The sequence below is a fragment of the Oxyura jamaicensis genome, chromosome 2 (assembly GCF_011077185.1).
Source record: "Oxyura jamaicensis isolate SHBP4307 breed ruddy duck chromosome 2, BPBGC_Ojam_1.0, whole genome shotgun sequence".
NCBI classification, from domain to species: domain Eukaryota; kingdom Metazoa; phylum Chordata; class Aves; order Anseriformes; family Anatidae; genus Oxyura; species Oxyura jamaicensis.
This window is the reverse complement of record NC_048894.1, coordinates 84818459-84843045: the sequence shown is the minus strand read 5'-3', so window position 1 is coordinate 84843045 and position 24587 is coordinate 84818459. Positions and strand designations below refer to the sequence as shown.

Here is a 24587-nt window from a genome sequence, read left to right as displayed (position 1 = left end):
GGCTGCCGGGAGCTTCCGCCGCCCTCACGGCGCAGCTCGGCGCGGCCGGGCCCGGTACTGCGGGCGCTGTGCTCGGCCCCTGAGCGGGTAGGTCCGTCGCCGCCGGGAACTCGGGAAAATGGCGTTTTGGGGCAGAAATAGGGGGGGGAGAAAAAGGCTGGGGGTACCAAGGGGGTGGCGGGACCGGAACCGGGCTGTGGGAGCTCAGTGGGGGTCTGTGGTTGCTGCTGGGACTGACTGCCTTAGTGTGAGGCACCGGCTCTCTTCAGGGGCAGCTCTCCCCCTGAAAATACGAAAAATACTTCGTTCTGGTGCACTAGGAGGCTTATTATGCGTGTTTATTGAATCTTCGGAAAGAACTGCTGCTTTAGACTGCTCTTGGTGAAGTTCACGTGTCTTTTTGTCTTGGTTGCAGGATGAAAGTTATTACGAACAAGCCAGTATATGCTGAAAAAAAGGACATATAAATTGACACGGCTCTGAAGCCACAGGTTCACAATCCTGTTTGAAGTCCCACAGAAGAGTGTGAGGGTCCTGCAGAGGCTTCGTGTGGCCCAAGTGGAAAACAGATCATCTTTCTCCTTCTCTATGGTATGAGAAAGAACACAGTAATAAAGAAACACTATTTCACCTTTATTGTTTTTTCTCCGCAGCCAGACATTGCCACCTGCTGACAAAAGAACAGTCGGGTTGGAAGCACAGCACATGACTGGGACAAACCTCTGTTACCAGAGGGATCTGAGGGTAGTGAAAATGTGTTTCAAATGAACCTTGGTAATTTCTATGTAGTCAAATGGTAGTATTTCTTTTGTAAAAGGAGGGTGAAAAACAAGTCTGTCGATTATTTTGCTTGCACATCTTTTCCTGTGCACGTGAAGTCAGTTATTTGAATGAATTTAAATATTTTTAGGTAAAATAATGTCAATTTAAAGTAAAAATTGTGCTGGGAAATGTAATAGAAAAAATACAATGGAAGCCTTACATTTTTCTAGTAATTTTGTCTTTCATGGAATTCAGGTATGGTACAGACACTGTAGTCTTAAGAAGCTGTCATTTAATTTTACCACTTTCGATTTACAAATGTGCTCTAAAAAAAAAACTCAATATCGTAATAGCAGATACTTCCAGCAGTACTGTGGGGAGAAATATTTTGCCATATGACTAGAGTATAGTATTCTTTTTCTGTTTTCCCTGGAAGAAACGAAAAAAAAAAAAAAGCCTGAAATTATTCTGCTACCGGTCTACATAAATTGATGTGTGGAGTACACTGAATGCTTCATGTAGTTGAATCTGTGGGGGTGCCATAAGTGAAGTGCAGCAAACTGAGCCCAAGCACATGAAAAAATAAGTCACAAGTTTGGAACTGAAATGACTGAATTTTCATTCTAGGTATTTGAGTTCTACTGCAGCTCCCTAGCAGTAACAAAACACTGGCAGAAGATTAATTTGTAATATATGCATGAGAGATGTTTTAATTCTCTCTCTTAAACTGCTTCTTGAAGTTGACCTTTTATCTTCTGTCTGTGTCAAAATCATAAAAGCTTGAATGAGGGAATTTTTATGGGACAGGCAGATGGATAAAGATTTGCAAGAAGTAGGAGGAATGAGATGCACGACTTTGGGAAGGAGTGGAATTTTACACTACAGAAGATTTATCTAAGATTTATTTCTCATTTCAAGAAAAAATATCAAAAACAAGCTCTGTAGTTGTATAAGAAGCTCCTTTTTTGGAACAGGGAATGAAAATAAAGCCTGTGTTTAAAAATGTAGACATAGAGAATGAAATCTAAGAGCATTCAGGTAAAAAATGCTGATTTCAAACATGAAGAAATTAAGAATTAAAAACATTGATCAAATGTTGTATTTTGATGTCACCAAATCTATGTATTTTGTTATTTTCAAAATGCATCTCAGCAAGCTGACTAAAGCAGTCAGTGACTTAAAATAGAAAATAAAACTTATGTGATAAGAATAATATTTTCATGATTTTCTCTACTGCATTGCTTAGGGGCTAGGTTCTTAGCTTGGTATACTGCAATAATATTGCAATATCAAGGCAGTACAGCACACTTAACTGAATCTCTCATACCCTGGCCTGCAAAGCCTAGTTGTGAGAAAAGGCTTCTCTTCAGAGCAGATGCCCTATTTCCAAGTTAAACATCACTGCTATCCTTCTAAAGTATCTCTTTTTAATCTAATAAACAGGGCAAAATCTTGCTGTTCTGCATGTAGTAAATTCGCCTCTTTTCTTTTTTTCCCCTGCAGTGTCTTAAAAAAATAAAATTTAAAAAGTACCCTGTTTTGGAAAATGTGCTGTGATTTAAAAAGGAGGTTTTTGCTCCTCTATGCAACACAAAAAGGGCAGGCAAAAGCCATAGCTGAGGAAATATGGCTGCAAGCAGGTGCCCGCGGATTTGAAGCTGATATGCACTGTATAAGTGAAATGGACAAGGTGAGATACTCCATCCTGTATTGAAAAATAGTTATTTAAGAGCTGCATTTTTCTTCATGTGCTTGAGTGGTGGCTGTTAATAACAGTGAAGTCTGGGCACATTTATCTACCTAAAATACATAATCTATTTTTAAATTTGCAGGTTTTATGCATCAATAACTGAGATCAATACTCATGATAGCCTTCTGCCAAATCTTTCTGATGATTTTTCTTACTAGAACAGTAAATGAGTATACGTGGTCTCTGTTTCTAACATCAGCACAGTGACTTCTTGAAAGCTAATTATGTGTGCAGTACTGAATGAATTCAGTATTGACCGGTCAACTTTCCTGTCAGTAAAAATGACTATTCACGTTTTCTTCTTTACTGTTCTTGTTGCGTTGGGGTCCTGTGTTCTATCTATCATCTTGACCTTTTCTGGGGTCTTGTTGAGTTATTTAGCATATGGGCGCACTCCATTTCATGCTGGATATGCTCAAGATATGTTCTAGAAAAATAAAAAGCTTGGCTGGAGCAAGGAAGTGGCTTTTTATTGTTCAGACTTACACTTCTGTTATTCAGGAGTGTAGGTCTGAAAGTGTTAGTGTCTGTAACTAAAAGCACTGTGGACTCTTAATTCCTTTCATAAAGCAGGTCCCCAAAAAAACTTAAAAAGGCAAACAAACAGAACTTGACAGCCAGGTATTTCAAATAAGGTAAGCAGAAATATCACCTAAAAGAGTGTTGTTTTTTTTTTTTTTGTTTGTTTGTTTTTGTTTTTTTTCCTGCATTGGAAGATTTGAGCAGCTTATAAAAATATTTTAGTTCCATTTTAGCAAGTTGCTTTCTTGGGGACACACTTTGTTTTGTGGCTGGATGTCTGCTTTTGAATTAATGTTCTCCAATTATGTAAAGTCTTACAAGGAGACTTAACGCTGCATTAAGGGAACGCTGCAGCAGGGAAAGTAGAGATTCTCCTTATATTCTTCAATTTAATTTTTTCTGTATTTGACAGCTTTGGAGATTAGTTTCAGGAAGGCAGAAGACAGAGTATTTCTAGCCCTGTTAGTGTCCTGCACGTGAATAAATCTAGTTTGTCAAACTTGGCAAGACAACTCAGAGTGGGGAGTTATTGATGGGGTATAAAGATGCACTGAATTGAGATTGTGAGAATTAAGAATCTGCAGCTTTACAGATTTAATTGCTTAAGCTTTTCCTTTGTCTTCACTGTAAATAAAGAGAACTTACAGAAGTGTAGGTGTAATTAGAGAAGGGAAGGCAGGATGACAATTTACATGACCAAGTGCTCACTTGAGTTGTGTGACCTCTTGTGAATTCCTCTGAGTAAGTTAGATCTGACAGCTTACTCCACGACCTGCATAGTTCGAAGAGGTGTGTGCATGAGGTCAGGAAGTGAGAAGCTTCTGTTTTGTCCATACTAGCCAGTTAGAAGGCCTGGCCCTTCTTTATGCATTTCTTGGGTATTTCTCTTAAAATCTTCACATTTGCTAAGGGTAATGTAGTGGAGCAAGCAAGAATTTAATGAACTAATCATAACTGTTCTAATACACCAGCTTTTTCTTTGAAGCATTTATCTTTTTTTTTCCCCATGGGACACAATTTTATGTAACATTTTTATGATAGCAGTAGGCCCTTGCATTTTGTACTTGAAGAATTTACTTTTATTTGTTAATGCAATAGTCACCTGTGGCAGGGCACTGAAGTTCTTGTACTTATTAAATTAGCTGTGAAAGCTCTGCAAATCCAAGTTACTGGAAGCTCAGGAATTAGTGGGTACTTGGAGTTTGCTTGAACTTGTAAAAGACAATAACTGTTTTGGAATGTCCCTGGGTCGCAACTCACTGAAGTCTGGTAGAGTACTTGAGAAACGTCCTTGCAGGCTTACTCATGCTTCCTCTTCTGCTTCTCTAGACCCCTGCTTTTGTACAGGCAAGATGCTGTTTGAGGTGGCAATTTAAGTTGCTCCTTGCAACTGTTTCTAGGTTCTTCAGGAAAATTGTGGAAAACAATGACAACAGCAAAACCATTTGATAATGTATTTCTTTGTGTTCCTAACCTTTCTGGATTTCAGATGTAAAGGGTAACCTCCACATGCCTTGAGAAGGAGATAAAATTTGAGTGATTTATTAAGTGAAGTGTTGAGAATAAAACTCAAACTCTGAAGTTTTGAACTTCAGTCCTGATGCTGCCTTAAACAATTAAATAGTATTTCTTGCAGTGTTTGTGTATATTTTCTCACATTTCTATTGTTTTATTGGAGTGCTGGGAGTGAGTTTAAGCTGAAACCAACATGGAGCAGTTGGAGGAGACAGGGTTACTTCTTATGGCAAAGAGGAGGCTAAGGAGTAACCTAATGGTTCACATGCTTTCTGGTAGTCAGGCTGCCATTTCTCTTCTGTTCATGTGGTTCTGTACCTTAGATTAATAAACAAAGTTTCAAACAAGATTATACTTTGCATCCACAAAATAACTTGGACTTACATGAAAGCGTTTCTGTGGTTTAATACGGGTCAAATGAGATTAAATGCTTTTCTATGTACCTCTGGGAAAAGGAAAAGAAGAAAATAACATGTCAGGCCACAAATAGGTATAAAATGGCACCTTATAACTTGCTTGTTCTATTCATTGTAGTATAACTTGGAAGGAGAAAAGGATCCTGTAGTTATTGTTATTTCCACTACTGGTACTGGAGACCCACCAGACACTGCCCGCAAGTTTGTTAAGAAAATTCAGGATAAGAACTTGCCACCTGATCATTTCGCACACCTCCAGTATGGATTGTTAGGTGATGTAGTGTTTTGTATATTATTGCATATAACATGCGTACATAACACATGTACCTAAATATAATTTCTTTTGATAATTCACGTACAACTTATCAGCTTCACTCTATTTCTGATTATTTCAGCTCCTTGCATTTTTCTATAAGAATGGTGTTATTTTTAAGCCCCTATCTAAAGCAGCATTATTCTGAAGTGTTAAATATCTAAAACAAAGTATTTTCGAGTAAATTCTACACCTTACATTTGTGAAGGAAGAACGACTTTTTCAACAGTGCTTTGGAACTAACACAGATTTTCTTTCTTTCTTTTCAAGTCATAAAAGTGTCATTACACACACTTAGATGTATCAGGTTATCCTGCTTGCCTGCAAGAAGGTCCTGTATTTTTATTTTAGATCTTTATTAGATCTTTGTCTGTGTACCCTCTGTGGCTGGCTGACTGACATGCTTTCTGTTTCCTTGCATTTGTTAGGTCTGGGAGATTCAGAGTACACGTTCTTTTGCAATGGTGGAAAGACAGTAGACCGACGACTTCAAGAACTTGGTGCCCAGCACTTCTATGATACAGGATTAGCAGATGATTGTGTAGGGTAAGAACTGAGTGAGTTTTGCATATTAGATAAACAAAATCCATAATTAGATATGATTTTAGCTAAATGCTTTGAACTCTTTGAAATCAACTGAATCTGATAACTCAACACCTCCAAGGAATGAGTCCTGTCTGAACCTATGCCGTTTCAGTCTTAATTAGGTTCCAATGGAACTGCAGTTTTAAAGTCTGAGCAAGCATATGTAACGCCTGTAAAAATGGATGGCATTCAGCAGTTTTAGAAACTAAGGAATTTGGAATAAATTGAGGCTTTTAAAAATTTCGTCCGAGATTACTGAAGTAGATAAAAGCAGTTCCACAGCATGTGTGTTTTAGGCGAACTGTAGAATGTTTTTTAATTTTTTCTTCATTGTGCATAAAGCAGTCTTTTATTGTAAAGGCATTATATAAGAAGTTTTTAAAACTACTGTAGAATAATAATGCAAGAGAACAACTCCCTTTCTATTCTGTTGTTCTTTTTGGCCAGTAGGCTGCAGTCTTGGCTTGCTTATTCTGAAGTACAGATCATAATAGTTCTGTTCATGATGACACAAGACAATTGAACACAAGCATTGCTGTAATCATAAAACTTTTATCTTGTGTTCTAAAATAGTAAAAAATTGAATGTTATATTATAAGATACTGATGTTGCTGTTACACAGTGAAAAGTTTCAGGTTTTGTTTCATTCCTCTCTCCCCTCTTTATCCTTCCCCTTCTCTCTCTCTTTCTGTGTTTTTTTTTCTTTTTTTCTTTTTTTCTTTATTCTTCTCTTTCCTCTCCAGGTTAGAACTAGTGGTTGATCCTTGGATTGATGGACTTTGGCTTGCCCTCAAGAAAGTGTTTCTATTGCAGAAAGAAAAAGAAGGCATGAGCAACGATGTTAGTCCTATTCCTAGCGCTCTCTCTGCAGCTGCACTTGTTGGGCATGAGCTAAACTTAAGCTCAGAAATACAGAACTTGAAACTAGAAGTTGAGGGAAATGCAAGTTCCGATGTTTCATCACAGAAACAGGTTGACACCAATCTTCGGGCTTCAGCTAGAGACACTGAACCTTCGCTTGTTCACTCTGTCCCTCCCATCTCTCAGGCTACCCTTAATATCCCTGTCTTGCCACCAGAGTATATAGAGGTGCAGTTTCAGGACACCCATGGTGAGGTAAGGATATTTTGAAGTTTGAACGATGAAAGTCACTTGTCCTGGCAGGATCATGAGCTCAAAAGAACAAATGGTTACATATCTAAAGGAAATATATTCCTGAACATGGGAGTTTTATTAGTTGTAAGTGATAAGTCCATTTATATGGTAAGGATGCAGTCCTTAACCATATGAGTTAAGAATGCTGATGTTAAAGTATAGAATGATGGAATATCCTGAGTTGGAAGGGACCCACAGGGATCAAGTCCAACTCCTGGCTCCACACAGGACCACCCAAAAATCCAACCCTATGTCTGAGAGCGTTGTCCAAATGCTTCTTGAACTCTGGCAGGCTCGGTGCCATGACCACTGCCCTGGGGAGTCTGGCCCACTGCCTGACCACCCTCTCAGTGAAGAACCCTTTCCTAACCCCCAGCCTGCCATTCCCCTGTCCCAGCTCCATGCTGTTCCCCTGGGTTCTGTCGCTGTCCCCAGAGAGCAGAGCTCAGCGCCTGCCCCTCCGCTCCCCTCGTGAGGGAGCTGCAGGCTGCCATGAGGCCTCCCCTCAGCCTGCTCTGCTCTGGGCTGAAGTCTAATTTAACTAAATAATAATTTGATAAAGGAATGGCACTGTGGTGCCAGGAATGGAAGAATTAAAATCATCAGCATTCAATTTATGTGTTTTAAATAAATAATCCATCACATTCAGACAGTGAAGATTCTCCCTATGGAAAGGAGTATAGTACAAATTCAGTTCAGATTTTTCGTACTTGCAGAATGCCATGAGAGGGTGTAAAATTCTTCAAAATACTGCTGCATATTTAGTTACTTAAACTTGTAAATACGTGATCATAATTTTACTCTTGCTGAGAGAATGTGCACTGCAGATCAAAAGTCAAAAGTCAATGTGCTTTCATTATGAAACCATGTAGAACCAAGTCCTGCTATACAAAGAGAAGAATTAGCATAAGCTAGTGATCATTTCCAGTTCGTAAATTTAGTGTTCAGAATGAACTGGAAAGTGTGACTCAAACTTTTTGATTGCTTGCCAGAGGACAGATGTTTTGGTTATCTCCTCAAGGGAGCGGTGAAGGCCGGCTGCCATGTGAGGGACAGGGAGACAGTAGCTGAGCGTGGTAACAGCTAAGAGGGCAGGGGCTCTGTTCCCCAGTACTCAAGCAATGCCAGCCAAGAGATGGCAGCTGGGATCAGCCAAAAGTGCAGATCAGGCAAGTCTGTGGGAATGATGCAGATCTGAGGCCGAGCTGTTGAGTTAAACGATCCAACTTACTGAAACGAAGAATTGTGATTTTGAGTACAGACTAATACTCGGGTTGAAAGCGGTGCTAACAGTGCTTAAAAAGAGGGGCTGGTCACTAACCCATAAAATCAAATCAGCTGTTTTTAAGATGGCTTGATAAAGGAAACAACTCACTGCGTTTTATAATAGTTTAGGCCCATTGGGCTGTTAAAGCTTATGGACATTTTATAGTTGAATGTATGCCTTGTACTACTTAGATACGATTTTTAAAAATGTAGAACAAAGCACTCTGTGTGTATAGTTATAGAAGATGCATGTTTTTCCTCCTCATTGTCTTGAACTGTTTTCTAAGATTGTTGCAAAAAAAAGTGCCAACAGTAATTCCTGTATATTATACTAAGCTGTTGTTCAGCTAATTTGCATTTTTTAATGTAAGTTTTCACATCCCCTTTTCCAGAATCCCCATCCGTCTGCACTGATTTCAGAGGGAACAACCTTCAAAGTGCCAGTTACAAAAGCAGTCCAGCTCACTAGAGAAGATGCGATAAAAACTGCATTGCTTTTAGAACTCGATATTGCAGTAAGTTAGTGGCGGCTTTTTTCTTTTTTAAGTGGGTAAAAATGTAGGGTAAAAAGCGCTTGTGTTATGCGTCATAACTGGGGGAAAAAGATTTGATGGCTTAAAAAGAATTCCCTCTAGAACAGGATGATGTCAGCTTAGGCTGATTCACTTTTTAAGTGCAAAGCCTGATTTGTTCACTGAAAGACATGGCTCCAAAGAAGCTAAAACTTTACAGAAGTTGTACATTCAATACCATATCCATGGAACAACCATTAAATATGCAACCTACAGAATACTCAGAAACTGTTTAGTACACTGTGGTTATGTTCATTCTGGTGGGTAATCTACACAAGCAGTAATTTGACTAGTATAAGCAGGATGCAAGAATCCTCAGTTCATTATCTTGGAGCTTTTGAGATCTGCTTCATCCTCTGGAATTCATTTATTATGACTTTTTAACGTAGTACTTCAACTGTTAACTTCTGTTACCCTAGATGTGTTCAGTATAAGGGCTTCATTTCTCTGTTCTTCCCAAACCAGAAAACAAAGTACATTCGTAGTTAATGATGTGGTCTGATTATGTAACACCTCCTGTTAATGTGTAATTATTTTTCTTCTGTTTAGACTGCTCAGTGGTTTTTATTAAAGCATGTCTAAATATTTAAACCAGATGAGGAAAAGTTTTCCTAATCAGTAAAGTTAAACCAGCAAGGAAAACATGAGTATTAGTTTCTGATACCATCCACACAGAGTTCTAGCACAGAGCAAAAAATGTACCTCATGTGACTGCGATAGTAGGAAGATTGCTGTTAGGCATAGGAATGTTGTTGTCTTTTAGGTTTCTTACAATTTTATGGAAATTATTTCATATTTTAAAACAGAATACAGCCTTTGACTACCAACCTGGAGATGCCTTCTGTGTAATATGTCCCAACAATGTCAATGAGGTGGAAGAACTTCTTCAAGTCTTGGGACTTTCTGAAAGAGGAGAGTACTTTGTTTGTGTAAAGATTAAGGAGGGCACTAAAAAGAAAGGTGAGGTGTGATGCGCTGGTCATGAACGAGTGTTCCTTTCTGTGTTAGCAGTAGTTGGTGTGCATATTTTTGAACATTTTTAAGTTCAGTACTGGGACACAGCTGTCATTTTGTAGAGGCATTTCAGAAGTCAGAGAGATGTTGGCAAGAGAGGACACAAAATGCTGCTGCTTGTTTTTACTGCAGATGAGTTAACTTATGAATGGGAACTTGGGGTTCGTCTGTGCTCCTTCATGTTTGTGGAGATAAACCCTTAAGCATATAACCTAACATTTCAAAGTAAAATTCCTCCTTGTACAGCACTTCACATTCATCTGCCTTATATCCTGGAAGGGCTGCACTCCGAGCAGAAGACTTAGTGCTGCTGCAAGGTGCCTTTTAAGGGGTTTGTTGGCCTATGTGTATCCATTTTATGGAGTCTTTATGGTCTCCTCAGAAAGAGTAGCTGCAGGTTCGTGTGTCCATGTCCAACGTGTGTCAATTCTGCCAACTGGACCTGGCAGAATTACTATCCTCTTGCTATGCAGCTGGTCTCGTAATGGTGCTGCTGAGTTGTGCCTTCAGTTCTGCAGGATGGGGTAGGGTTCGATATTACTCTAGTCCATGGGTAAATCGGTTCCCATTGAAAGATTCCCTGGATCGTTGAGAGCTGCACAAATTGTCCTTTAAGTATGAGATGTAAATGCCCCCTGTTTCTGGCCGTGGTCAGTAACACAGTTGTTAATGAGGTGGGTTTATATGGCAGTCCAAGTCATACCATTTCCATCCACTGTCCCCATGTAAGGCTTGTTACAGTGAGGAGGTGCATGAAGGCTCTGGTGGTTGCAGGGGTTAGGTTTCTTGCTCCAGTAACTGACCTCTGGAAGCCACCAGTTGGGTTTGGTGCAGTGTAAGCTGCTGGTCCCTGTTGGCAAAAAGGCAGTTGCTCCACTAAGGACCTTAAATCAAATTGCTTCAACTCTACTTAAACTAGCAGTTCAGCCAAATTACTGCCTGATACAGAGTTTTTATTCAGGAAAAGTCATCATGGAACAAGCTCCCCAGTCATCCCTAGAAAGGGGACAGAGAGAAGGCGAAGAGTTTGAACAGCTAACAAAGCTATTTTGATCTAGCAGTTTGCTGCTGATCCACTCACTGGCCTCCAGTCATAGATTACACACAGTTATGAACTAAGTTTAGTACTAAGCCCAAATTTGTTTCTTTGGAGCTGTGCTTGAGACTCATTAAATTAACTTCATTATTAATTAATCTAACTTCATTACTTGCTCTTGCGTATCCATACCAAAGGTTTAAGGTGTGTAACACAGCTTCACAATTCATGGCAATATTGCAGAGTTGCTTTCCTTCTGAGATGGTTGTCCCTTCAGCTGTCTTCACTGTACTTAGGAATTTGCAGTGTTAAGGTTATGGATTCTCTAAATGAAGAGAGCTGAAAAACCTGGAAGATGTGAGGAGTATAGACAGAGGGACCATGCATCAGATGCATCTGCAAGACTTACCAGAAACTCCACTGAATTCTGTTTTTACAACCTCTTTGTTCAGCCTATGAATTCTCTGAGGAAGTAAGTGAGATCAAGTGAGGGGACAAAGCAGAGAAATTATCTAGCAGTCTGGCACTTAGTCTGTTGGGCAAATACTGCTTTCCCATAGTTGTCTTCTATTGTATGTGAGAACATCCTTGGAAGAGGATTAAGTACTTACTTTAAACTGCTATCAGCGTGTTCAAGAAAAAGTTTATATAAATATGAAAATGGATGCTTCTTTCATGCATTTTGTTTATGTCAATCCTCTTACTGTCTAAAAGTAATTTTTATTCTTTTTAGTAAGAGTTCAGTCAAGTAATGCTGATACGAAAACATAATTTAGCAAGGGTATACGGATATATTCTTAGACCAAATTTTATTAAAGGCCTCTCGAAAACAGAAAAGTACAGTAAGAATGAGTAACTAGAACTTGAAGCCAAGAAACAGTATCAAGAGAAATCCCAGCATGCAAGTGGGGTCTGCAATTAAACAATCTGGGACTTGCAGAGCTTGTTAATAAGTTTAGTCAAGTGATCTTATGTTGCTTTTGGGGTTAGCTTAGAATGGGGAGTAGCTGCCTTAGCATGACACGTCACAAGGCTGAGCCTGGCTGGACCCTGGCTGACTCCATGAAGAAGTAGCCTGGATGTGAACCTCCTTCTCAGGACTGGAACCTGTCAGCAGTACAGGACAGATTTTTTGATCGTAGAGAAACTCCTAGGATCTGCTGGGCCTCAGAAACTCCAGCTTGGCACTGGCCGAATACTCCTTCGGTTAGATCATTAGAAACAGCAGCATGTTCTGATTTTTCAGGAGTGTTTATTCATGGAGGGGGAAAAAATGTGGATGATTCTTTTCCGTGTAAGCATTCCTTAGCATTTCTCCAAGATGGAAATTGGCAAAAAGGCCTTGACTGGCCTGGCCAAAAAAAAAATTAGTATATATATATTTGAACACTCATGTATTACACCTTTCTTCTTGTTTCCTGCTTTCTTGATAACTTTTTTTTTTTGTATTTTCTTTGGAAAACCATCTTACTGTTTAGTTATAATTGCCACAAATCAGCTGGGCTCAATCATACAGAATTGAATGAAGCTTGTGGTATTTGTTGAAGGAACAAGCACTCTGTGATGCTAGTTTTGGATGTTAATAGATGTATTTTTTTTTTGTATTTTTTTTTTTTTTCCTTCCCCCTAAATTAGGAGCAGCTTGTCCACAACACATCCCTGAAAGGAGCACTCTGAAATTCATCCTAACCTGGTGTCTGGAAATAAGAGCAATTCCCAAAAAGGTGTGTGTTTGTTTTCCCTTTTGAAGGGAAACCCATAGTAATTCTATGTTGTGTGGAACTTCAGAACTTCTTGAAGTTCTGTCCTTGCTTTGTGTGTAGTTATTCTGTTTTTGGTGAATAAGGATTTGGTGAATCAGCAGCTTGCATGCTGCTGATTCCTTGTTCCAAGAAATTTTGCTCGTAGTGCTTTAATGGGCAAAGATACCAAAATCCCCATTACCATTCTGTATTCATAAGTAATCTGGAATTAAATAGGAAAGAATATTTGGTTCCAGAAAACTGGAAGGCTGACAGAACCTGGCTGTAGGCATTGAAGAGAAATCATTCCTTCTAATCAAAGAGGACCCAAGTCTGTCCTGTTTGGTCACCGGAAGCATGTTGCTCTATACAAGCATCACTTAATGCCTTCAAAATATTTTAAAGCTTTTCTTGAGCGTTTCGGTAACTGGCAGAATTCAAAGAAAGATTTTTGGTTGCGTATTCTCAAAATGCGTGTTTATTATTTCTCTTGCATTGTGTGCCTGGAAAAAATCAGAAGCTTGCAACTAGAAATGCATGGGTATTTCTGGTATTGTCAAAACAGATTTTAAAGATAAATTTGTGTGAAGCATGAGGTTACAGTTGTGTTGGTTGGGTCTATGAAGGAAATCAGTTTTTGGAAGGACTTCTCACTCAAGTGAATTTCACAGTAGAAGCCAGCAAATGTTATTATTAGACAATATACTGTAGAAGGGAATAATTCAATTGAGACAACCTTTTCAGTACTACATGTAACTGTTTTTGAATCTTTTTCTCAATAATAAGAGTAGGCAGAGGGTGCTGTCTGGGGAGTATCACCCAAGCATATAACCTATCTGCATTGTTTCCTGTTCGGAATAGAGTGTCCTGTAGCTCCATAATCAAAAGTATTTTCTGAAATCTGGTGTTTGTGCAAACTCAAATTACTTCTCTGGTATTCTTTTGTGTAGAGTAAGTCCTCTGATTGCACTTGGTATTTTGGATTACTTACCTTTTAAGCACTGTGTCTATTTCCACCTTGCCTTTTGGAAAACAAACAAACAAAACAAAACAAACCCTGGAACTACTTGCATCTGATTTTTGCTTTATATTGCAAGCTGTACTTAATTTTCCCTTAAGAAAAGCTTGCACTACCATTAAGTAGGCATAAAGTACAGAATAAAACACCGCAGTGACATTTACGTGACTCATAAATACCATACTTTATTTACAGTAATACCGCTTCTAAGACTTTGTATTAACTCCCTTCCCAGCTTCTGTAACTTGGCAAATGGTGTTTTGTCTTGGATTAATTTGTGTTACGGGGCTGTTACTAAAGTGCAAATACATAAATAAAGTCTTTCGTAAGTTTGGGATTTATCTGGAAATGCCTTTTGTCTGTCTCTTCCCTCAGTAAGGCAAAGTAAGATTTTCTGACCTGCTAGCTTGCCCCAGACATTGAGGGATGGGGTGGAGGGGTGTAAAAGTCATGATAGGTGAAAGTGTACATTGTAAAATAAATTGTATTATTCATTAGCCTGCAGGCTGACTGCTTCCTATCCCCAGGCAACACATGCTTTTCCCAGGTTTGTCCAACTGGACTATTTTTTTTTACCCTCCACTCTTATTTTCTTCACTCCAGGCATTTTTGCGAGCTCTTGTAGAGTGCACCAGTAATGCAGGAGAAAAACGGAGACTTCAGGAGCTTTGCAGCAGACAAGGAAACTCTGATTATACCCGTTTTATTAGAGAGTCAAATGTTTGCTTGCTGGATTTGCTTCGTGCTTTTCCAAGCTGCAAGCCTTCACTAAACCTCTTAATTGGTAAGTGGCTGTTTTAGACTTAATTGGATTTAGTTCATTCTGAAAATGCATCAAACTAAGTGTTCGGTTTCTCAGGATGGGGGGTGACTGTTCAGTTACCACTGTAGAAATATTATAGTATCCATAGTGATCAAACGAAAACTATTGTTGGGGGCAAAACTCTGTTCTCCAGTGGTAGTCTGTAGTCTTCATTCTGCACTTTAGACATACCTGTGCTTCAAATGACTCTGGGTTGCTCCTGTGCATAAAAATAAGTGTAAGGTATTTGCAGGATTAATGTCTTTAAGAAGTAATTAATCTACTGGCTGCAATTCAAAAAAAACATGTTCTTACAATTCCTGATATCCCTGCCTTTATGTTCTTTTCTTGTGTTTTTATCTGTTAAAATATAAAGCTTTTTCCAGTACATTTGTGTTTATGTTATGCCCAACACACTCGAAAAGTTCCTTGTATAAAACATGGAAGGAATGAACCTTGAAATGTAGCCATCTCAAATGCATCTGAAAATACTGACAGTTACTTTCCAGATTAAAAACCAGAATTTCACAATGTATCTCATTATGTGAAACAAAACATTCATTTTATGGCCTTGTGATCCTGTTCTTCATTACTCCATCTTAATAAATTGTAGGGATTAAAAAGATAACTAAATACAAACTCTGCTCCGCTTGATACGAATACATTAATTTTCACACTGAAAGCAAAAACACAAACTACAAGGTTGTTTTTTAAATTTTTTTTTTGTTTGTTTTGTTTTGTTTTTTTTCTCTGTGATTTCAAAATATTACATAGGTGTTTGTAGGAGTTTGAAGTTAAACTGCCACGTCTGCTTCTAGGACATCTGTATAGCAGAAACTTTCAATAAACTAATTCAGATTCTCAGAACTTTTCAGCTCCATAAACCACACTCAGATGAAAGGCAGGGAAAATTAATCTTGAAACTTCACCTTGTCCACTAACTACTAGAATCTCTTCTGTGTACCTTACAGTTGTTTTTAAATAACCAATAACCCCATAAAGTAACTGTTATGGGCTTATTTTATCGTATCTCTGACATGTTCCACAAAGCCTAAAAATATTCCTAATAGCGTTCAGGTCCTAATACCTTATTTATGAGAAAGAAACACTCAATGTTAATAGAGTAAACTTACAGTATGCTTGGTACCTGTTGTAGTGTAAACACTCGAATGATATTTTGATTTTCATTGGAGTGAATCAACCAATAAATGATATTTTCTTTTCTTTATTTTTTCAGAACATCTTCCTAAATTGCAAGCAAGATTCTATTCGGTTTCAAGGTAATGACGTGTTAAAGTTGTATCTTTTTTGTAATTTGTGTGCTTTTTTCTTAAGTGTGTACACTATGATCTTCTAGAGAGCAAACTCTAAATTGTTTTTGTAAGGTCATTTTGCTTAGAGTATGTGATTTACCACTTACTCTTGAATTCATCTGTATCATCTTGAAATCTGAAGCCCTGATGCTCCATTTTCTCACCCTTTTCTCCCTGTCATGGTTTTAACACATGGGCAGCTCAGCACCACACAGCCCCTTTCTCACTCTCACCAGGTGTGGTGGAAGAGAGAATCGGAAAAGTAAAAGTACAAGAAATCCTGGGTTGAGAGATAATGACAGTTCACCAGGTAATGCAAAAACCACGTGCACAAGCAAAGCAAACCAAGGGATTTGTTTGCTACTTCCCGTTGTACAGCCACTTCCAGGAGAGCAGGGCTCATCGTGCATAACGGTTTGTTGGGAAGACAAATGCCATCATTCCAAATTCTTCCTCTTTACCCTAACTTTGCTGAGCATGACCCCATGCAATACTGGACATCCCTTGGCCAGCTGTCCTGGCTGTGTCCCCTCCCAGCTCCTGGGGCACCGCCAGGCTCCTTGCTGGCAGGGCAGCACCAGGAGATGGAAAGGCCTTGGCTCTGTGTGAGCACTGCTCTGCAACAGCTAAAATCACTTTGTTACCACCGCTATTTTCATCAGGAATCCAAAACACAGAATTGGGTGAGCCTCTACAGAGAAAATTAATTCTATCTCAGCCAAAACCTTGACACTCCCACATTGTGAAGACAAGCGGGCAAACACATAAAACTCCCTGTGGCCAAAACTGATTCTGCATGTCTGTGTTTATTTGGCTGAGGAAGTCAGAATGCCTTCAGCCCTGACTTCAGTTTTTGAAAGAAGTGTATAGCTACCCTTGAGTGAAGAAGTTCGTTACAGTTTTCACCATATACTTCACTTCAGTCCTCTCCTAGAGGATTGAATTTATTTTATGATGTACCTGGTCATCACTGAAATGTATTTAATGTAACTTTTGAGCAAAGCAGAGTAGTCACTGATGGGCTAGGTGAGACTTGGCCCATGAAGTATGTGGCTTTTCCACTTCTTCAGTGGGGCTATAGAGCCTTATTCACTGCCAGGACTTGACAGTGTGTGGAGTGTAGTTTGTCTTTGGATATTAGAGTCCAGCTGTTTTTCTTTAACACAGTTGCTGCACATCTCTCCAGAGGCCCAGCCTTCCTTAACTTTGAATGTTTGCATTATTATTTTCTTGAAGCTTACAATCTCAGATGCTTATTTGCCTAGCTCCCTCTTCCTGACAGGAGTCCCTCTGGCTTCCTAAGAAATTACACTAGGAGGCAGCTCCTGCCCAGTGATTTTTTTCATTCCCACTTAGCCTATAACAATACTGACTTTATTTCACAATAAGGGAAAAAGAACACAGTAACATGAGCACTGCCTCAGATCCTCTGCAAGACCATCCAGTGAAAGCAGTAGATCTAAAGAAGAGAAGAGAATAGAAAGATAAAATCTGAGGGAAAAAGTGATTATGTCCCGGTTACCAAAATCAAACAAACAACAAAACCCCACAACCAATCAAAACACCACTACCACCTAAAAAACAAAAACAACAACAACAACAACAAAAAAAAAACAACGAAAACAACAACAATCAAAAAAAAACACCAACAACAAAACACAGGTATTGACTATCTCAAACAATGCTGTTTTGAGTGTCTGGTAAGAGGTTGGTAGATTTCTCAAGAGCAAACTCACACGTGTAAATCTTACAGAGAGGAATTCTGATTGAATCCTGTAGGCATTGGCCTTTGAGTCCAACCCTAAGAAAATTTGTGTATAAATATCACATAGGTAATTGAACATACCTTGACTTTGGTAATGTGGTTTGAGTTGAAAATGGACCTGCTGTAAGATAGCAGAGTTATTTCAGGTCATTAAGTTAATTTATTTTTTATTTTTTTACGTTTGCTTCTTTACAGTTCAAACTTGTATCAGCCAGGAAAACTGTCCTTTGTGTTTAATATTGTGGAGTTTCCTGCCTGTCCCACTAGACCAGTCTCACGGAAAGGTGTATGTACAGGCTGGCTTGCTGAGTTAGTTGCACCTCTACTGCACCCCAATAAAAACACTCTGTGTACGGAAGGAGGAAGCCCTCCAACTGAAGAGGTATGAATGTTAAGTCAAATTCCCGTAACTGTTATATTTGTGCATGTTTTGAAACAGCTGCAGGTTTCAATGCTTACAGATAGTTGAAATGCAGATGTTTACAGATGGTTGTACTTCAGATGTTTTGGCAGGAGCAGTATGCATGTTCATTTTGCAGTAAGTTAGGACACGAGGGAAAGGCTTAAAGTTTCATCGGTGGAGTGGAGGAAAAAACGTTCTAGAGCTAACATGAAAAAGCTCTTGGCGGAGAAGGTGGTCAAGTCTTGGAACAAACTCCCCAGGGAAGTGGTGACAGCTCTAAGCCTGTTGGTGTTCAAGAAAGAGTTGGACAATTCTCTTAGACATTGGGTTTAACTTTTAGGTTGCCTGTTGCAGAGTCACAAGTTGAACTTCTTGATACTCATAGGGCCCTTCTAACAGAAGATACATCATACTGTATATCATAAAATATATTCTATATAATATTGCATATAATGTGACAATAGGTTTATTGATATTCTAATATATATTTGATTAAGAAAAATGGAAACAAGCCTATAACTTGGTTACAAGGAATCTGTGTTGATAATACAAGGTCTTGGTCTGGCAAAATGTAGTGAAAACCCATGTAAGTTATTTTTTATTTTTAAAAAGTAACTTGGGAAAAAACAATATGTGCATGATGCCTCTTATCCCAGTATTCACATATCTATTTATTTAAAATATAGTTGATTTGCAATATGTTAAAGCTCAAACATGAGGAAGAGGTGGTCTGGAAAAAAAAAAAAAAAAAAAAAAAAAACAGAAGGATTTTTACAAATTGAGTCTGAATAAAATTCAGAACTATTTGAATCTGTCGTGCAAGCTTGAATTCAAAATAGATAAATGGTCAGCAATACACGTAGGTTACAGAAATATATGGAATAGCAATGCAAAATGGATAAGTGTGAGCAAAAATAGATTAATTTACTTTACAGAACAAGTGTGTATACCAGTTGAATTATTCTTTTTAAAGGAATGACAAATTTCGAATTCTTAATAGGGAAGATGGTCTGTTAACTCAAGTGTGATAGTGTGATTTGAAAGAGTATGTATTACAGAAATAGAAGCATCATTTCCCCCTTCCCCCCCAAGAATTACACTATTCTTTTTTTTTGATCATCATCTAACAGAAAAATTAGTCTTTTTTAACATTGTAGTGGATTTAATGGTAAGAAGGGGAGTAGTGCTAAATCACTCAGGTCTACAGAACAAAGTTTAAATAACTTTGTTTAGTATTTTAACTCCTTAAACTTGAAAGGTAATTCAAATTGCTTCCTAATTAATATGCAAAATAAATTGGATTCTTGTTAATGATTTTAATGGGTGAAGCTCTGCTATTGCTGATGCTGATTCTTACATAGTCTTCTAAAGAGATAAGAAAGGTCATCTTCCAGTCAGAGAACAGGGCATGGCTCTTGTGAAAATTATAATCTTATCTTCCTTTCTGACACAGATCTGGTGATCAGAATTAAGAGTTTATCACTGGAATGATAAACCATTTTCCAAGGTCTTTGAGCAGTTGTTGGACTCTCTTCACCTGTTTGCCTTGTTGGAGTTCCTTTAAACTTTTTGTGAAAATTAGGAAAGCAAGCATGGTATCGGTAGACTTCAATTCACTCTAAACAAATCCCCACCTCTTCTTTACTGTCCACAGTGGTTTTTGTTTTGTTTCAAAAAAAAAAGAAAAAAAGTGAGTTGCCTGTAACAGTTAGCAGTAAACTAGCCTAGCTTCCTTTTGTGTACCATCATCACACTTCCCATGAATTCTAGAAATTCACCGAACTTACGATGCAGTCTGCTTTCATATTCAGAAGCTCATGTTTGTTTCACTTTGCCACATTTTTATCCAGATTGATCGATAGATCTGTAAGTAGGGCATGCTTTTCAGAAGCTCAAGTGAAACTGTTTTCCATATGTCTGTGTGGGATTAAAAGTAACCTCTGAAGTTCAGGATTTGGAAGGGTGTCTGTACACACGTACCACATAAACATTCTGAAGGTTCTAAAAATGTCATGATATTTTCATTTCTTAAGAATACTCTTCAATTGTATTTTGTCTAATTTCATTTTAGATACCTATTTTTGCTCGTCCAAACAATACTTTCCACTTACCTTCAGACCCTTCTGTCCCTTTTGTGATGGTTGGTCCAGGAACAGGAATTGCACCATTTATTGGTTTCCTGCAACACAGGTATGTACCAAATTTTTAAATGAAAAACAGCCTTTTTATGTTAAAAAATACAGCCTCAGGTTTCTGAGCAGAAAAAATAATCTATTTTTAATCTTTTTTTTTTTTTTTTTCTTTTGGAAAAAAATGGTGTGGGGCTTTTTTTTTTTTTTTTTCCTCCCCTGTTCTTTGTTAAACTAGAAAGGGCAAATCACAAATGTTTTTATGAGCTGTTGTTTACAACTTGGTCCTTTTTTCTCTTTGTGATGCATAAGAAACTCTGTACAAGGCAAAAAAAGGTAACAAAACCAAACATAACAAACAAAAATAAGCATTTAGTGGATGTTATGACAAGGAACACTGCTCTGGTTTTTGCTCATCTTCTGCAGCATTCCTTGCTTTCATCCCCCCAACTACAGCAGTGTAATTTTTTAAGGCAAAAAGAAGCTTGTTCAAAGAGTTACAGGTACAATCAGAAGAGACAGGGAGAATCGAATATTTGGGTGGTAATATAAGCTTTATAGGCAACCAACATATATCATTCCTGCATGACTTATTCATGCTAACAAAATAATGGAATTTCATGCATCCTGTAATAATTTTGAAACTGCTCTGAGAGGTGGTGTTTTGACATGATACTGCTGATTCCATGTATCTGCTTTAACCAAATCATTATGTACTAAGTATTAACTTAATTTTAGTCCAGGTATTTTTATCTCTCAGATCTATTTTGTTTTATATTTTAAAGAATCCATAGCATTTTGTAAGCATTTAATCAATGCTAAATAAAACACCTCTCAAAGTATAACTAGAAAGCTGCAGCTAAAGCCCCTGTAAAGTAATATCTTCAGCATTATTTCAAGAAAATACAATAACTTTTCTGATAGTATAGTGGTAAACAGATTGTTATTCATGGACTCTTGGAGGTTTCTACAGCTAAATGAAAAGCATGTTAAAAATGATATTTGCTGAGCTTTCCCTGGGTATTTTTACAGTGCTTCTAATGAGGGTTAAGGGGTAGCAATCTCCTTATTCAGCAGTCAGAAGTGTTTTGTGAGATGTTCAGAAGTGCCAGTCTTTACTATTCCCATATGAAACTGTGACCAAAAAAAAAAAAAAAACACACCAAAAAACAAAAAACTTTGAATTTAATTGATTTTGAGTTGTGCCAAAAGTGAGTACTCAAGAAAATCAGAGGAGAAAGGTTTCACTGTTACTTACCTTAAGCCATTTCACATTAATAAGCCTCTGGACAGGCAGAAAAGCACTACTGTAAATGAGAATAAGGTTATAGGAGTTTTAGTTTCTGCTCTTGATAAAACAACATTGGGTTTACATACAGTTGGCACACTTCTTTTTCTTTAATTTTATTTTGTTTCTTTTGGCTGTTCAGGCAAAAGCTGAGGGAAGAACATACAGACTGGCATTTTGGAGAGACATGGCTGTTCTTTGGTTGTCGGCATCATGATAGAGACTATTTGTTCAAGCAAGTTCACTATTTAACATTTCCTGTGTTAAATTGGTGTTCATGGGGGGATGCTTATCTCAGAGCCATTACTAACACTTTTTATTGCCTTGCAGAGATGAGCTCAGATGTTTTCTTGAAAATGGGACATTAACTCATCTTAAGGTTTGTTTCTCAAGAGACTCTTCAACTGCAGAAGGAGCCCCACCTAAGTATGTGCAAGATGTCCTTAGGCTTTATGCTAAGGAAGTTGCCAGAGTCCTGCTGAAAGATAGCGGTTACTTCTATGTATGTGGGTGAGTAGAGTGGGGATGGACTATCTCAGAAATAGAAGAGTTTGAGGCTTCAGAAAGACTTTGAGCTGTGTGAAAGACAGGATCAATGTGATGCTGAAAATGCCTTCCTAGATTGCCAGAATTTAGTCAATTATGTCCATTTATATAATACAGTTATGAAAGAATAATTTGTAACTATGCAGTTCTTCTGCTCGTTTCAGTCACCTGTTACTTTTAGTATTCAAATAAGCTGTAGTAGGATTCAAATTAATAGATTGTTCTTGAAAAAATGGGATACTTGAATGCATGAGATGATAAATTGGATAGCTGTGACATGTAGCAGAAACCTCTGCTGCATTCTGGGCTTGGATGGGCCAGGATGCTACCTGAATGTAGAAATTAAGATTTTTCATTACAGACTCCAGAATTCTGTTGCCTTTATGAAGTACCCCAATAGTAATATATTTTACAGTGGCAAGCCTTATTTGTAGAGGCTAACTTACCTGGAGGTTTCAAATTTTTTTAGGAAGTTTGTTGTTATATGGTCAACTGTTTGAACATTGAGCTTTATGTCAGTATTTTCTCCTGCTGAAATAAATAGCTATTATTTGTATTAAAAATAGCATTATTAATAAGCGAGGTTTCTGTGTGTGTTGAAACCATATGGGGATATAATATGATACTTCAGCAGGTCCAGTTCTCCCTATAATTATTCTGTGACAGCCTAACTGGGGTGCAAGTTTTTTGTTTTATATTACCATGCACTGAAAATCTTGGATTATTTGTTTGAGAGAATCCCTTGTTCTTGTCAATGCTCATCTATGTGAAAACTTAGTAAATGTCTTGCCATACAATATACAAGGTTTTTTTTTGTTTGTTTTTTAATATCTTTTCCAATATTATTCTGCCACTGAAGCTGTTGATGAAAGGAAAAATACAGTATTATGCATTTTCCTCCTATTTTTTTTTTCCAGGGATAAGAAGTACATGGCTGATGGTGTAAGTGATGCTGTAGTGGACATTTTAAGCATGGAGATGGAAGTTGACAAATTGGAAGCAATGAAAATGCTGGCCATGCTTCGAGAAACAAAACGATATTTGCAGGATGTTTGGAGCTAAATATTTAGCTTTTCTTATGTCCTTACAGCACAAAAGATTTTGTGTTTTACTTTCACATTTATTCTTTTGACTAGGAGTTATTGTCAAAAGTGCTGATGTCACACATTTTAACTTTTTCTGCTGATCTTTCATACAGGAATCCTTTTAAAGGACAGCAAACCAATCTGTCTTCTGAAGTGTATTGTTTTTAGTAACATTGCATAACAGGTTGTATCAATGCCTTGATTCTTTGACTATTGCTTTCATATAGAAAGTAAGAACTCTTGCACTTGTACAAGTATAATTGTACGTTTACATTAGGTCATGTATTTTTTTTACAATAATGTATAAATAAGCTACAGGGTAAATGTGCAGTAATCTGTGCATCATCAAATACATTACTGACTTGCTAGGATTTATTTGAATATTTTGAAAGATTATTTTTCTTCCACACATGCACACATGTATACACGTGAGTATACATACATACATGTGTGTATACATATGTATTTCTTTTTTGCTTGTGCAAAAATGGTAGGAATGAAAGTCCAGAATATTGCACACAAACTTGTTGCAGAATTTCAACTCTTGTTTTTTTTTTTTTTTTTTTAATACTTATCTTTTTCATTGCATCATTCATGTATCTCAGTTTTGCTACACTCAATGCTAATCCTAGATTTTCATGCATTTTAAGTTACTTTCATTCCTGTCTGTCGTGTGATTTTTTTTTTTTTTTTTATTTAAAAATCAACAAGTGGTTGAATGTGATTGCTGGAGAAAATACTGCTTAGTAAATACTTTTTAGATTTCTAAAGTAATATTTTTTAAGTTGAACACACATAATGAAATACTATGTTTTTAAAGTAGTTAGCCTTACTTAAGGCAATCCCCTTCAGAAATGAAATTGTTGGAAGCAAGTTGTTGAAATATCCATTCTTCTTCCAAACAAGGGCTGCTTGGAGTGCAAATAGTTGGAAGAGTGAAAGTGTAAGTTATTCATACTTCTCTTCAGATCTCTCCTCTCTTTCCTTTGCTTTTTCTAACTTCTAAAAATTCGTGTCATCTTCTTGGTCCTTTGTCATATTTAGGTCTTTAAAGATAAACATGAGAGAATGTTTTAGACACGTTGTTGTGTATTTCCTTGGGAGAACTCTTGTTTTGTTTGGCCTTAATGCATAATCAGAACCACATGACTTATTCCAAGGCTTGTATTTGCCTACTGATTATTTGTAGGTAATTCAAGAAATGTTTATCGAAAAATTATGATCAGAATAAAATCATGTTTTTAAACAATAAACATTTTAATGAATTTGCCTTATCATTATACAAGTTAAATCAAAACCTTTTCAAGCTTCAAAAGAGTTTGTAGATGGCACCAAGCTGTGTGGTGCAGTTGACATGCTGGAGGGAAGGGATGCCAGAGAGACCTGGACAGGCTACCTCTCCATCCAGAGAGACCTGGACTGGCTTGAGAGGTGGGCTTGTGTGAACCTCCTGATGTGCAACAAGGCCACATACAAGGCCCTGTACCTGGCTCGGAGCAATCCCAAGCACACATAAAGGCTGGGTGCAGAATAGATTGAGAGCTCTGAGAAGGGCCTGCGTATGTTGGCTGATGAGAGGCTCAGTGTGTG

The 24587-nt window shown here is 37.8% G+C and overlaps 1 protein-coding gene across 2 annotated transcripts; it reads left to right on the top strand.

Moving 5' to 3' along the window:
- The first annotated feature begins 415 nt into the window (after positions 1 to 415).
- MTRR (5-methyltetrahydrofolate-homocysteine methyltransferase reductase) lies at positions 416 to 24244 on the top strand. Of its 2 annotated transcripts, XM_035319665.1 has the most exons (15): positions 416 to 591; positions 2266 to 2452; positions 5084 to 5237; positions 5707 to 5824; positions 6607 to 6979; positions 8677 to 8799; positions 9663 to 9816; positions 12542 to 12630; positions 14270 to 14450; positions 15706 to 15748; positions 17742 to 17928; positions 20021 to 20139; positions 21509 to 21601; positions 21697 to 21876; positions 22830 to 24244. In XM_035319665.1, exons 2-15 carry the CDS (start codon positions 2309 to 2311, stop codon positions 22972 to 22974), a joined length of 2103 nt encoding a protein of 700 aa, XP_035175556.1. In that variant the 5' UTR covers positions 416 to 591; positions 2266 to 2308; the 3' UTR covers positions 22975 to 24244. The 2 variants fall into 2 exon arrangements, with proteins under 2 accessions (XP_035175556.1, XP_035175557.1); XM_035319666.1 differs by lacking the exon at positions 2266 to 2452.
- The last annotated feature ends 343 nt before the right edge of the window (positions 24245 to 24587 follow it).

What these genes read in the sequence shown, in the direction of transcription:
- MTRR (XM_035319665.1), top strand. Translation starts at nt 2,309, where the DNA reads ATGTGCTGTGATTTAAAAAGGAGGTTTTTGCTCCTCTATGCAACACAA. An exon ending in CCTCCAGTATGGATTGTTAG is followed by an intron (nt 5,238 to 5,706) that starts GTGATGTAGTGT and finishes TGCATTTGTTAG; the next exon opens with GTCTGGGAGATTCAGAGTAC. An exon ending in GGTTACTTCTATGTATGTGG is followed by an intron (nt 21,877 to 22,829) that starts GTGAGTAGAGTG and finishes TTTTTTTTCCAG; the next exon opens with GGATAAGAAGTACATGGCTG.